General features: G+C 53.7%; 1 protein-coding gene across 1 annotated transcript; it reads right to left on the bottom strand.

Moving 5' to 3' along the window:
- Nucleotides 1-372: 372 nt before the first annotated feature.
- Nucleotides 373-6,742, bottom strand: LOC142844686 (uncharacterized). The gene is made up of 15 exons (XM_075963502.1): nt 6,473-6,742; nt 6,277-6,399; nt 5,884-6,002; nt 5,653-5,803; nt 5,500-5,584; nt 5,087-5,295; nt 4,803-4,920; nt 4,476-4,648; nt 2,278-2,420; nt 2,097-2,199; nt 1,547-1,843; nt 1,142-1,366; nt 955-1,039; nt 712-845; nt 373-593 (listed from the first exon to the last, which is right to left on the bottom strand). Exons 1-15 carry the CDS (start codon nt 6,740-6,742, stop codon nt 507-509), a joined length of 2,322 nt encoding a protein of 773 aa, XP_075819617.1. The 3' UTR covers nt 373-506.
- Between the last annotated feature and the right edge of the window lie 6,245 nt (nt 6,743-12,987).

The raw sequence follows: 12,987 nt of genomic DNA on the forward strand, positions 1-12,987 counted from the left end.
TCCCTCCACACCCAAGCACCGCGCCACAAGCATTTAAATCTGCATGGCCCCTCCTTATGGTGACCCAAGTCCCTTCCCCATTGAGGGCGGTAGGCGGGGTTGAGGCCAGGCTGGACTGGGACAAGACAGGTGGAGTGGGCAGGTAAGCATAAACTATGGCACGGGGCAGGGCTACCTCTTTGCAACTTAAACTGGGAGAGGTTGCTGAGTTGCAAAGTCCCTCCCTTCTTCCCTCCCTATTACAAGTCACTGAAAAAGAATGCCGGGCAGGCGCTAGGTGGGGGTGGGGAGGCAGCCTGTTTCAGCCCCTTGGCTTTTGAATGGAGTTTGCAAGGGAAATGAAGACCTGTCAGAGAGAGTCCAGTTCCCCAAACTCCTTTTTATTGCGGAGAGCTAGAGCCACAACCCCGCCCTGTGTGCTGGGACTGTGTGGCTCCAGCTCCCGCTCGGTCCCTGAGCGAGTTCTGCCACTGTTTCTTGCCCCTCTCTGCTGGATCGTGAAGTCTTCAGGGTTTCTCATCAGTGGGCTGCTCCGAGGTTTTGACCCTGTAGGCACCGGGATCTCGGTGTTCTTTGCCAGTTGGCAGCCCTGTCTGAAAGGACTGGCCAGGCTTCACTTCACCATTCAGTTCCTCCACCGGGGCTCAGAGAAGGTCCTCAGTCCATCTGGAGGACCTGGCCCCTGGCTCTGAAGCCCATGCTAGCGCTCACCTTCTGAGGCGGGGGTCTGCTGGAACCCATTCGGATAGAGGTCCAGAGCTTCAGGGTGAGCACGTCAGGGGCTGGCATGCTAGGAGTCCAGCATAGGAACCTCTCGTGGATCTTCTGGCTGGTCCTCCCCTTTGCTGCTCAGAGATTCCAGGTTGCTGGGCTAAAACAGATGCCAAACGGCCCCTACCTACCCACCCCCAGGCCCTGGCGACTTGCATGTCCCTGCCTACCCCCAGCTCTCACCTCTGACAGGGTCATTTTTGACCAGAAATTCATCCAGAGCTGCCCAGCCACCTCCAACACGGACCATCAGGGCTCCTCTTGCCACCTGTCGAGCAGAGGGGTGTCTAGCCTTCTACGTAGGGACTGGGGGCAGTTCCTGAGGCTCTGTCCTCCCCACTGTCACAGGCCCACGCTCACCCCTGCTCACCAAGGCTCCTTGAACCTTGAGCCTGCCTCTGGCCACTGACGCACTTGTCCCTTCTGTGTTCCTTGTTCTGACCATGCAGTGTGGCTGGTTCTGGCCACTGGGGAGCCCTCGCTCCAACACGGTGGGGCGCTTGTGGTCAGGCCCACATTTCCCCCAGGTATAGCCGGGCCAGCCTTGTTCATCCCTGTCCTGCTGCCCAGTTGCCAGGAAGCTGTCCACAAGATCCTGCTGGGGAATGTTTCAGTGCTGTCTGTGGCTTGGGGTGTCAAGAACACCCTAGACCACTTTATTCTATGACCAAAGCAATTGCAGGTAGTACCCCCAACACCGACAAGTCCCAAGTGTACCGTGGCCCCTTGCTGTGAGGTGTCGGGGTAAACAGAATATGTATCTACCTGCTCTTACCTGTCCCTGGTGGCCCTGTTCCACCTGTACCCACTGGTCCCTTTTCTCTTTGTTCCTCTTGCTATGCTCTGGCTTCCTCCGACTCCAACTCTCCGTGATGACGTCTGCCCACCAAGGCCTCCAGCTCTGTTCTGAAATCTGCCCCAGGAGGGAAGCCTTAGCTCTACTTCTCAGATCCCCAGGCGACTCCTGGTCAAGATTCCTCAGCGTCAGTACCTCCCTTGGGGCTTGAGTCCAGCACTTTAGGCTCAGGGCCCCAGGCAACTCCACCAGAGGCCAGTTCCGGGCTTGTAGCGCCTACATATTAGGAAGCAGTGTTAGGGAACTGGAAGAACCCATGCCCCAAATGGCCCACCAATCCTGAGCCAATGCCCCCATCCTCCAGAGCTTCTCAGCAGTCCTGCCCAACACTTAGGCCTTCCAGCTAACTCCTCCTAGAGATCAAATGGTCTCACAGAGGGTCCAGGGCATTAAAGCTAGTGTCATTAGGCTAACCCTGGATTGGTCCACAGTTACTGTACAGACTAAAGTCTCTGGCCACTGGTCCCACCTTGGTCCCCGAGGGTTCAGCCTGGCTCAGGCTACAGGAGTATGAGACCAGTCTCTCTACAAGGTGGCCCACAAGCAGCAACATTCCTTCCAGGGTGTGCATCCTGGAGACGAGATGGGCAGATGTGAGCAGGGTAGAGGGCCAGCGAGAGTGGGGCGGGACAGCTGGCAAACAGGCTCACCTCTCACAGGAAGGGCTAGACACGGCAGCCTGGCAGCCCAGCAGCTCCAGCAGCAGGCCCAAGTGGCAGGTGCTCCCATAGGCAGTGTCTCCTCTAATCCTTAGCCATGACACCACCAGGGTTTGCTGTCCCCATAGGAACTCCTGTCACCAGAACAGCCTGGTGTACTGTTGGTTCTCCAGGTAGGAAAAGCTAAAGGGTGGAATCTTTTTTCCTCTGTATACCTCACATCTTGAGCCCTCTTCCTGACACCTCCCTTCACCTTAAACCTCACACTAACCGCCACACTTGCAAGAAGACCACACATGCTGGCCCAGTCCCTCTACCCCTAAGCCTCCTTAGTATGAGAGGGGCAGCTGCACCCAGGATTGTGCCGATGTTTAGGGCAAGGTGAAAAAAGTCAGTAAAATCCTCCCCATGGGTAAATAGGATCCACCACCACCCATTCCCAAGTTGAAGCCCCAGTCTTTACTTAGAAAGAGGCAGTTGTATATATAGCTAACTGTACGGTGAGGCATCAGTGTGACTGCTGCCCTTAAGAGGGGTGGGATTTGGGGAGCGGAAAGGCAGCTCAGTTGGTAAAGTATTTGCTACAAAGCATGAGGACCTGAGTTTTATCCCTAACATCTATGTAAAAAACAAACAAAACAAATCAGCATGGTGGCTCGCCAGTAACCAGCACCAAAGAAGCAGAGGTAAGATTGCTGGGACTCAGTAACCAGCCCTCTAGATGAGTAAGAACTCCAAGTCCAGGGAGAGACCCTGACTCATAAATAAGGCAGGGTAGGGGGAGGCAGAGAGATAGCTCAGCAGTTAAGGGCACTTGATGCTCTTGCAGAGGACCCGGTTCAGTTTTCAATACTTAGGTCAGACAATTCATGATTGCCTATAACCCTAGCTCCAGTGGATCTGGTGCTTCTGGTCTCTGTGGGTACCCACATGCATGTGTGCATACATATATACACACATACACACATGCATAATTAAAAATAAAATAATAAATCTTCAAAAGCAATAAGGTGAGCCGGGCAGTGGTGGCGCACGCCTTTAATCCCAGCACTCGGGAGGCAGAGGCAGGCTGATCTCTATGAGTTCGAGACCAGCCTAGTCTATAAGAGCTAGTTCCAGGACAGGCTCCAAAACCACAGAGAAACCCTGTCTCGAAAAACCAAAAAAAAAAAAAACCAACCAAACAAACAAAAAAAGCAATAAGGTGGAAAATGCTTGAGAAAGACACTATATGCCCACTTCTGGCCTCTGCACAAGTGTGCATGCATGGATACATGTAAACACGTACATATGCAAAAGGGGATTAAGATTTGGACACAAAACACATAGAGGGCACAGAAAGAAGACACTGTGCACATGGCAAGGAGAGAGGTAGAACAGACTCTCAGGAGCCAGCCCCGTCCATTTCAAACTGTCAGCTTTCAGAACTTTGAGCCAGGGTACAACCACAGTTTCAACTTCCCCATTGGTGATAGCTGCTTCCAGTGGCCCAGGAAACCATCAGTCCCGAGAATGAGAAAGAAATCTGAGAACAAGCAAAGGAACCTAGAACTTCTGGGCGGACAGCAAATCTCAGGAAGGGTCTCGTGCATCCCAGCCACTCCTGTGTTATAGAAAAGGGGGCTAAGTGGAAGCAGAGCCCACTCTTGCCTGTTTGTTTCAATGCTGGACCATCCCAGACTGTGAGTCATGGGTAAGTCCATTTCTTTCTATCTTGCTCCTGACGAATTTTCTTTCCAGCTGTTGCATAAATGGGACTCATTCACAGCCATGCTTTTATCTTAATTAATAGCTCTCCACTTGCTGGAAAAGGCATGTAGATACTAGGTCACCCCTACCCGTACAGCCTGGAGGCTTGACGGTGCTGTCCAAAGAGGAGCTGCCCTCGCTAACAGTCAGGGATGGTCTGATCTCCAGCCCCGGCCCTACTGGGAAAGCTGTGGCCTTAAATGGAGATTTGGGACAGTCAGAAGCTGGAAGGTGAGCACGAAGTCATCACCAGCAATCTCTCCAGCTGGCTCTGTGGCCCCCACTTCCTTTCCCCGATGCTCTCCCCCATCACTCCCAGAGTTCTCTGCCTTGGTTCCTCCGACAGCAAAAAACAGTTCAATCTCAGAGTGTCCCTGTGGGTCACCTCTCCCCACAAAGGACTCTTGGGGATACCTTCCTCCCCTAGTTTGTCAAGGCACCTGCGAGGTTAGGTTCCAGTCATCCTCCAGCCTCAGCTCCTTCATGGCTGCCTGCTCCTTGAGACCACACAAGATCTGCACAGCTGGCTCCCATATGGCCTTCAGCCCAGTGTCTTGCTCTCGAATCTCTAACCAGTGCCCCTCCAGAGGCTTTGTGTCTGCCTGAAGCACAGCTAGGAGGAGACACGAACACCTGAGAGCCCAGCCTTGGCAAGACCTTCACACTCAGTCTACCTTGGTTTCTTGAGCATAGGCCTGATCCTGCCCCCAGCCCTGACAGGGACTTCCCAAAGACTCCCAGGTACCCCCAAGGCCCTGGCCATGTACCTGATGAGGGGCTCTGATCCCAGATGGTCACTGTGGGTGCCGCTGCATGACTAGAAGTCTCTGCCCACTGTGCCAGCTGTTCAAGCCGCTCTGCTAGCTGGGCCAGCTGGACGCTCAGCTGTAGGGGGAAACCGGCATTGTTCTAGACAGCCTTCGCCAGGGACAGAAAGCACATACTCCCAGCCACTCTAGCTATGCCACAGTGGGCTGCAGTCTCCTCAAAGGGCATGAGGTAGGTAGGCTGGAGGTCTTTCTTCTATGTAAAATCAAGGGAGTACAAGCACCTGCTTCTGATCCTTGAGCCCTGGGTGTGCTGAGGCAGACCCCTCCAGTCCAAGCTGGGCCTCCGAGCCTGCTGGTGGCGAGGCCCTGGAGGACGCTGTCCTCTGAGCATACAGCAGCTTCTGTTGGGCACAGGCGACTTGTGACTCAGTCAGCCTCACACGCTCCTGAAAGTGATCCAGCTGCTGTCGCACCAGCTGAGCTTGGTCGCCTGAAGCCAGAGGCAAGAGGCCAGGGAGGAAACACCGATACTGAAGGGGAACTGAGGGACCAGTAGCAGGGATGAGAGCATTAGAAGGGTCCTTGGGAACCATCAGTGATGACATCGAGGCCTTGGACTCGGGGACTGGGTTAAGGGTAGACTTTTCTGTGGGCTCCCTGAGCACATGCTGGTGACTGGGTGGGGACCACTTACTTGTGAGGAGCTCTGTCAGCCTCCTTCCCGTTTCTAAAACTCTTTCCAGGTCCTTGGCACGTACCCCAACCCCTTTGTACACCTCCTGTGAACAAACACAAGACACTGAGCCTGTGACAGCCCACACCGTCCCACCCCAAGCCTGAGCCGTACCTGGGAGTACGGTAAAGATTCCTCAGGGCACTTGGGCCCCAGCAGTAGCTCAGCCAGGAGCTGTTCACTTGGGTTCAGCTGTACCAGCAGAGCTTTGCAGGCCGCTTCAAAACTCTGGGCCGCTGGGACCAGCTGCTCCAGGAGTCTCCACCTTGGGGCGAAGATGGAGGAGCTGGCAGCCGTGCCCTTCTTGCCCTAGAACCCTCACAGTCCCCCCACCTGTGGCTTCACCTGGTTTCTGCCTGCTGTACCAGGCGATGCCACTGTGTGCGCAGCTCTGCCGGGCTCCCAGCCTCTTGTAATCTTGGCTCCACGTGCGGTGCACGCTCCCTCAGTAGACGCAGGAGCAGCTACCAGACATGGGGTCAGAGGGCTCAGGCAGGGTTCTGGGGTCCCTGCCCATCCTCCTCCTGCCACTGCCCCCTCTTTATTTTTTTTTTAATCAAGGGGGATTACTGGCTGTGGGAATATTAACAGGTATAGGTATACAGCCCACCCTTAGGGAACAGATCTATTGTATTCAAGCACATGGTAACGACCATTAGTTACCAGTGACTTGACCTGAGGTTCAAGGGGGTAAAAGTGCCCCCCACTCCTGTTCCTATCTCCTGGTGGCCCTTGTACCTCCTGTTCCCGCAGCTGGGATGCAGCCAAAGTGGCGTCAGCAGCCAGGGGTCCCTGTGAGGCCTGCAGTTCCTCCATACCATCCAGCCAGCTGCACAGTGTGCCCAGGGGGGCTCGGGGTGCCTGCAAGAAGGATGTACTCACCTCATCTGGCCTCCACTTGGACTCCCCACACTCGAGAGCTGTCCTTCCTCACCTGGGCTGGCTGCTTTCTTTGACTGCGGGGCCCCATCTCCACGGCTTCTGTCACCACTGTCTCTGTCACCACTGTCTCTGTGACCTCTGTCACCTGGACAGCACGGGAGCCCCACCAGGCCCAGGGGATCCCTGGTGGTAGTGGGCCCTGAGGAGCTGCGGATGGAGAGAGATCCTCTCGGGTCCTGGGGCTGGTGTGGGTCCTGGGGCTGGTGTGTGAGCGGTTCCTCCTCTCCCCCAGGCAGCCAAGCCTTGAAGCGGGGTTTCCCATGGTAGATGCTGAGCAGTTTGCAGGGTGTCCAGGACAGCAAGGGCAGCCCTACAAGGGCAGGAGGACCCAAGTCAGGACCAGGGGGTCCACAGGACCACCTGCCCCTACCCTTGCGCAGGTTGGTGCTGGGGAGGCCCCCTGGGACTGGGTAGACTACCCTGGCCTAGGGGACTGCTTCTAGCTCCGTGCACCCTACCTTCCTTCAAGCCACTGATCCACCAGCCCCAGCCAGTCTGGCTCCAGCACTTTTCTTGCTACTGTTTCCTGGGAAACCCAGTGCCCATCCTCAGTCATGTGGGTGGGGGAAGGGCTGCGGAGAGGAAGGGGCTTCTAGCTGGAGTATCTGGCCCCTCCCCCCTCAGTTCCTGTATGGAACGAGGGGGGCATTCAACGAACTCAATTCCCACCCAAGTCCCAAATAGTCACTCACATGGCCATTGGGCTGCAATCCCTTTGGGTTAGGAGGCCGAAAAAGGGGGGCTGCTATAATGGGTACCAGGCCTGCCCTGGGGATGCCTAAGAATTATAGGAATTATAGGAAATGGGGGCATCGATACCCACTTTAGGAGGGGACTGGAGAGTCACAGAAATTTCCCACAGCCATGCGGGCCCCCAGGGAGTGCTGGAACTACACCCTCTCCCAGTCACGTGGCCACTCCATGGTACTCAGACAACCCCCACCCAAGACTTCCTGGCACCCTAGACTGGTCTGCTCTGTTTCCAGAAACTTCACACTTGCCGTACCTTCCCCACCTGAGCCTGGAATGACCTAGCCCTCCTCCATCCTGGAATCCCCACCAGATAGAAGAGCAGGAGGGTGGGGATGCTCAGGGATCTCCACTGGTGCAGGTGTATTCATGGAGTCCAGCATGAGCCCACCACTCACCCTCTACCCAACCATCATCGAATCTTCTACCAAGGAGTGGAGTTTGTGCTCAACAGACAAGCCAAAAGCCCTCAAGTGCCCAGGGTCATGCTGGTCCCAGACCCTCCCTCTCTACTGACAGAGAGACTTAGGAGTCCCCAGGGCCTAAAGCTAGCCCTGCCTACCTCCACCCACCTCAAGCCTGTGACCACCCCCACCCCCCACCCCACCCCGAGACCTGTCCCTGCCTGGGTTCATCTTTGTCATGAGTTTGTGTTGTTGTTACCTTGGGAACTTTCCATGGAAAATATTGGGTGAGGTGGGCAGGCTGGCAGGCCAGGGCAGGCCATAGACGCACAGTGGGTGGATGGCTGGTGGACGCCTCTCCCAGGAGGGCTTGTCTGTCTCACACCCTACGACGGCCCACCCTGTCCTGCCTGCTCTCTTTTCTCAGCCCCCACCCCAGGCCAGGCACCGAGGATGTGCATTCCCGGGGGCTGGGAGGGCGTGTCCCAGCACAAGTCTGCCCACACCTGGCATGCAGACTTCACTTCCTCCTGTCTACCCTGCTTCTTTAAGGGACCATGGCATTCCTAGGAGCAGCTGCGCCAAGCAGTCTCTGGGTCATACCCCAGATTGGGCGTGTAGTCTGGAATGCCCCCCTCCCCTTCTCCGCACTCATCCTTGGGCCTCCATAGCTAAGAGGGAGGAGGGTGACCCCTGCCTCTGATACCTGGCCTCTGACTTGTTCTGCTGTTCAAGGCAGAACCAGGTCAAATTTCTGTACAAATCTCCCTGTAGCTGCCCACGGCTGGGACAGTAGAGGTCCAAATATGGGGAGGTTCTGAAGCCTATTTGGGGTAGCTGCCACCTTTCTCACTTGCCCCAGGTCAGGATCCTATGCTGAGCTTGGACCACCCCGAGACAAGAGAGGACAACGCCCCCAGCAGGATCCTCCAACCTTGTCACCCTACCCTGATTCAAAGGTTCTAACAGTCACATTCCAGAGATCCTAGCAGCTTAGTGACCACACGACCTCCTTTGTACATGAAGTTCCTGAATTATAGCAGCTAAGTGGATGACCAGGAAGGAGTAGAGCTGACCAAACTGCTCACACTCCTGAACATCCAGGCAAGGACAAGAGCCCACAGCTGTGTGACTTGGAGCCTCTCCTTGGCTCTGCCTCTGGGACCTCACATAGGCCTCTCTCCTTTTAGAAGCCCCTCCTTTGTATATTCACACTGAGATCATGATACCCCACCCAGGGACCCCCTAAATAATGTCCCCTGCCCTGCTAGTTCCAGCCCTCAAGGGACCATGGCCCTGTCACTAGGGCAAGTAGCCACAAGTGCAGGGACACATATAGGGCTCACTGCATGCTGAACCTAGGGTAAAGTTCAGATAGTTCCAGACTACAGAGAGGAACACAGGCTGCAGCGGGTCTGCAACACAGCCCAAACCGGTCCTGGTCGGACCAATTCCTATGAGTGGACACTCACGGCAGTTCTAATAGTGGCCAGAGGTCAGCCCGGACAGCACTGATAGGGATGAGCTAGCTTCCATACACTTATGGGACCGTGGATCCAGGGAACAGGGATGCTGGCCTTGGGGGAATCTCTGCTAGGCAAGAAGGCTGAGGTAGCCAGGGAAACTGAGCACAACTGTGGCCCAGGGATGGATGATGGAGGGGCTGTCCTGTGCATGGCTTTACTATCAGGGTACCCAAGACCCTGGAGGAGAATAGCAGGGGGAGGGCCCTAATAGAGCTGACTCAGAGGTCCCTCTTGACAAGGCTGTATACATAGACACGAGTGGGGTGGCTTTGCAAGATACAAAGCATTCTAGGAAAGAAAGCACAATAAAAGAGTGTGGTGGCCGGAAGGAGAATGGTCCCAATAGGCTCATATATTTGAATGTCAGTCACCAGGGAATGGAACTGTTTGAGAGGATTAGAAGGATTAGGGGGTGTGGCCTTGTTGGATGAAGTGTGTCACTGCAAGTGGGCTTTGAGGTTTCAAAAGCCCACGGCAGGCCCAGTTAGCTCTCTCCCTTGGCCTGTGTGGATCAGGATGTAGCTCGAGGCTACGGTTCCAGCATGATAAGTGCCAACATAATCCCCATCACGACAATAACGGACAAAGCCTCTGAAACCATAAGCAAGTCCCCAGTTAAATGTTTCCTTTTATAAGAGAGCCCTTGGCCATGGAGTGTCTTTAGAGCAATAGACAAAGAGGAGAGTTTCAACATTTAGCAGTGCGTGTGTTTTATGATAGAAAAGCCTGGGCTGTTTGGGGAAACTGAGTCCAGGGATTTACACCCAGCCTGGGCAGCAGAGGCTCCTTAGCTCTTCAAGTTGGAGGACAAATGGCTGGCCACATGGTAAGTCTTAAGTGCTGTGGTCCCAGGAAGGATAGGCAGAATATGGCCTTTGACTGATCACAGAAGCAAACAAGGCTAAAAGACAACAAGCAAACAAATAAATGAATGAAAGAAAAATGAAAAGGGCAACTTAGACGGATCAGTCCTAAGCGGAAAGGAGGCGTGAGTACCTAGGGACCTTGAGCCAGCCTCCAGTCTGGTGAGCTAGAATGCTAGTGATCCCCAGGACCAGGCTGACCAAGATACAGGATACCCATCAACCTTTTACCCAAAAGTTCTAGAAAAATCTTATGGTCTCTCAGGGGTTTTGGCTGGGGCACCTGCTATTACAGGTTGAACTCTGTCCTAAAAGCTACCTATGTTCAACTCGTAATTCAAACCTGGGAGTGTGACCTTATTTGGAAATGGATTTTTTGCATTTGTCATCAAGTTGAGGTCACTAGAATGGGCTGCCTTCCAATACAAATGTGACCTTGTGAGAGAATGCGGTGTGAATATGAGACACACTGGCAAGAAATGACTCCACGAGGAAGCAGAATGGGAGGACCTGCAACCTCCCGCAAGGTGCCTCAGGTTTGGAAGCGATCATCAGAGGTGGAGCGGAAAGAGTTCAACCTGAACTGCAGGGGGAATCACACACTGACCGCCAGAACTGAGGGGAAAGAGCATTTCTATTTGCTTTGAGTCCCCAACCTATGGTCCGTTGCTATGGTGACCTCAAGACAACCTGACTGCATAGCTGTGAGCCAGTCATGATGACCAGGCAGGTGGCATCCCGCTAACTTAGTCCAAGTCAGGCTCTCCTTGGGGCTGGTGTGGCACCACTACCACCTCATGCAACTCATCTGCAGTGAGAGGGGAGAGGTTCCCAGAGAGGGCCAAGTAAAGACTTTGCTTGGGGACACAGACACCTGGCAGGTCAGGGCTCAAGGCTCCAAGCTGGGCTCCAGGACCAGCACACAAGGTTCTGGCAACGAAGAGAGTTGGCACACAGAAGGTGAGTGTGCCAGCAATACCTGGACTATCTGTAGCGCGGTGGCTGCAGCATGTCTCGTCCTCCCACTCTCCACACTGACAAGTCAACTCTATTTTTCTAGAAATCATGGCAGCCGCCACAGTTCTGAGGAGTCAGTGACCAGTAGGTAGATCCGAGGAGACTGCATGAACTCCTGTAAAGGCTGCCAGGACACTACTACAACCGGTTCCCTGGGGGCTGCACACTGTTTCCTGGTGTTCCTGCCCTCGTAACACCCTCAGGTCCTGGAGATTTGCTTGGCAGGTGAATACAGATGTAACAAAGTATGCCTAGGTTTAAGTTTCCGGGGAGGACAGAGCTCAGTATCAAAGTGCTTTCCAAACAATTACAAGGTCTTGAGTTCAACCCCAGCACCCCCTTTCTCTCCAACCTCTACTACCATCCCCCCCAAAAATTCCAGTACTGGGAAGCAGAGACAGGGGGATTTTGGGTCTCTTGATAGCCAGCCAATCTAGCTGAATTGGTGATCTTCAGGTTTAATAATAAAAAACCTTGTCTTAAAAACTAAGGTGAGTCTGTGAGATTGAGAATAGTCTGGTCTATGGAGAAAGTTCCTGGTCAGTCAGGGCTACTTAAGGGGCTCTGTTTCAAAATAGCAATAGTAATAATAATAATAATAATAATAATAATAATAATAATAATAATAATAAGGACTAGACTGCTCTTTCAGAGGCCCTGGGTTCTACTCCCAACACCTACATAGTGGCTTAACAACCATCTGTAACTCCAGTTCCAAGAGATCTGATGCATCATCTGGCCTCTGTGGGTACCAGACGTGCACATGGTACACAGACACACATGCAGGTAGAAACACTGACACATACAACGATAAAGATAGTAATTAAACATTTAAAATTATTTAATTAATTAAAAAAAAGGAAGTCCCCTGGGGCGGTTGGTAAAGAACTGATGATTAAGGTTTACCGGCCCTGCCCAGCCCTGGACTGGAGCTGATTCAACCAACAGGTGCTTCAAGTTGCCCTCCCCGCCCTTCCCGTGCCTGCCTGCCCTTGCCCCCACCCTGACACTGCTTTTCTGGTTTCACTTCCTAAGAGCTTTCACTGAAATCCAGATCTTCACGTCACCTCTACTCTGTTGGCGCCAGATGCTCGGGTGCTGCTTGCTTTGGAGGAGGCGCCTTTAACCCAGTTGTACAGCTCTTTGGCTAAAACATGTCTCCCCACTCCGGAGGCTCCATCGAGACAGACATGCTAGGCATGTTGACACAGAAGCAGGTAGACTGCCAAACTCAAGGTCAGGCTGGGCAATTTATAGAGAGCCTATCTCAAAACAAAAAGGTTTGTTCTCTCTCTTTTCTCTGTCTCTGTCTCTCTCTCTCTCTCGGTCTGGGGCTGTAACTCAATAGTAGAACACTTGTCAGGTATTCATGGGATGGGGCCCTAGGTCCTTAGCACAGCAAAAGAAAAGAAAGACACCTTGAGCCAATTGTAGGGGTGCATGCTTATAACCCCAATAATTGGGAAACTAAGGCAGGAAGCTAACAAGTTTGACGCCATCCTGGGTGACATAGGAAGTTCTAGGCTAGCTTGGACACTATCTCAAAACAAACAAACAAACAAACCAGCAAGGTTCAGGCTTTGGAGAGATTCCCATCAAAGCTTCGGCTTCCTGCTTGTTAAGCTGTGGTTTCAGTCTTCCTGGAGATACCCGCTAGTAGACATAGGGATGCTGCACCACCCCCAGCTATCCCACAGCAGGACCAAGTCCCACATACCTGGTGCGCCTCCTCCCCAAGGTGAGGCTGCTGAGCCCAAAGGCAGGGAGAGTCTCTCCCAGGACAAGGTTCCAAGGTGCACCTCAGCTCCAAGACTCTCCATGGGCCGGAGAACAGCACCGCAGAGTCAGAGAAGAGGGCAGGAGCCGCTCTAGATGGAGCCACACAGGGAGAGAACAGCACGTCTCTGAACGCTTGGCTACAGTTCACACTGGGAGTTGAGAAAAATC

Source organism: Microtus pennsylvanicus, chromosome 2 (genome assembly GCF_037038515.1).
Source record: "Microtus pennsylvanicus isolate mMicPen1 chromosome 2, mMicPen1.hap1, whole genome shotgun sequence".
NCBI classification, from domain to species: Eukaryota; Metazoa; Chordata; class Mammalia; order Rodentia; family Cricetidae; genus Microtus; species Microtus pennsylvanicus.

What these genes read in the sequence shown, in the direction of transcription:
- LOC142844686 (XM_075963502.1), bottom strand. Translation starts at nt 6,742, where the DNA reads ATGGGAAACCCCGCTTCAAGGCTTGGCTGCCTGGGGGAGAGGAGGAAC. An exon ending in CCCAGCTGCGGGAACAGGAG is followed by an intron (nt 6,003 to 6,276) that starts GTACAAGGGCCA and finishes CATGTCTGGTAG; the next exon opens with CTGCTCCTGCGTCTACTGAG. An exon ending in GGATCAGAGCCCCTCATCAG is followed by an intron (nt 4,649 to 4,802) that starts GTACATGGCCAG and finishes GTCTCCTCCTAG; the next exon opens with CTGTGCTTCAGGCAGACACA.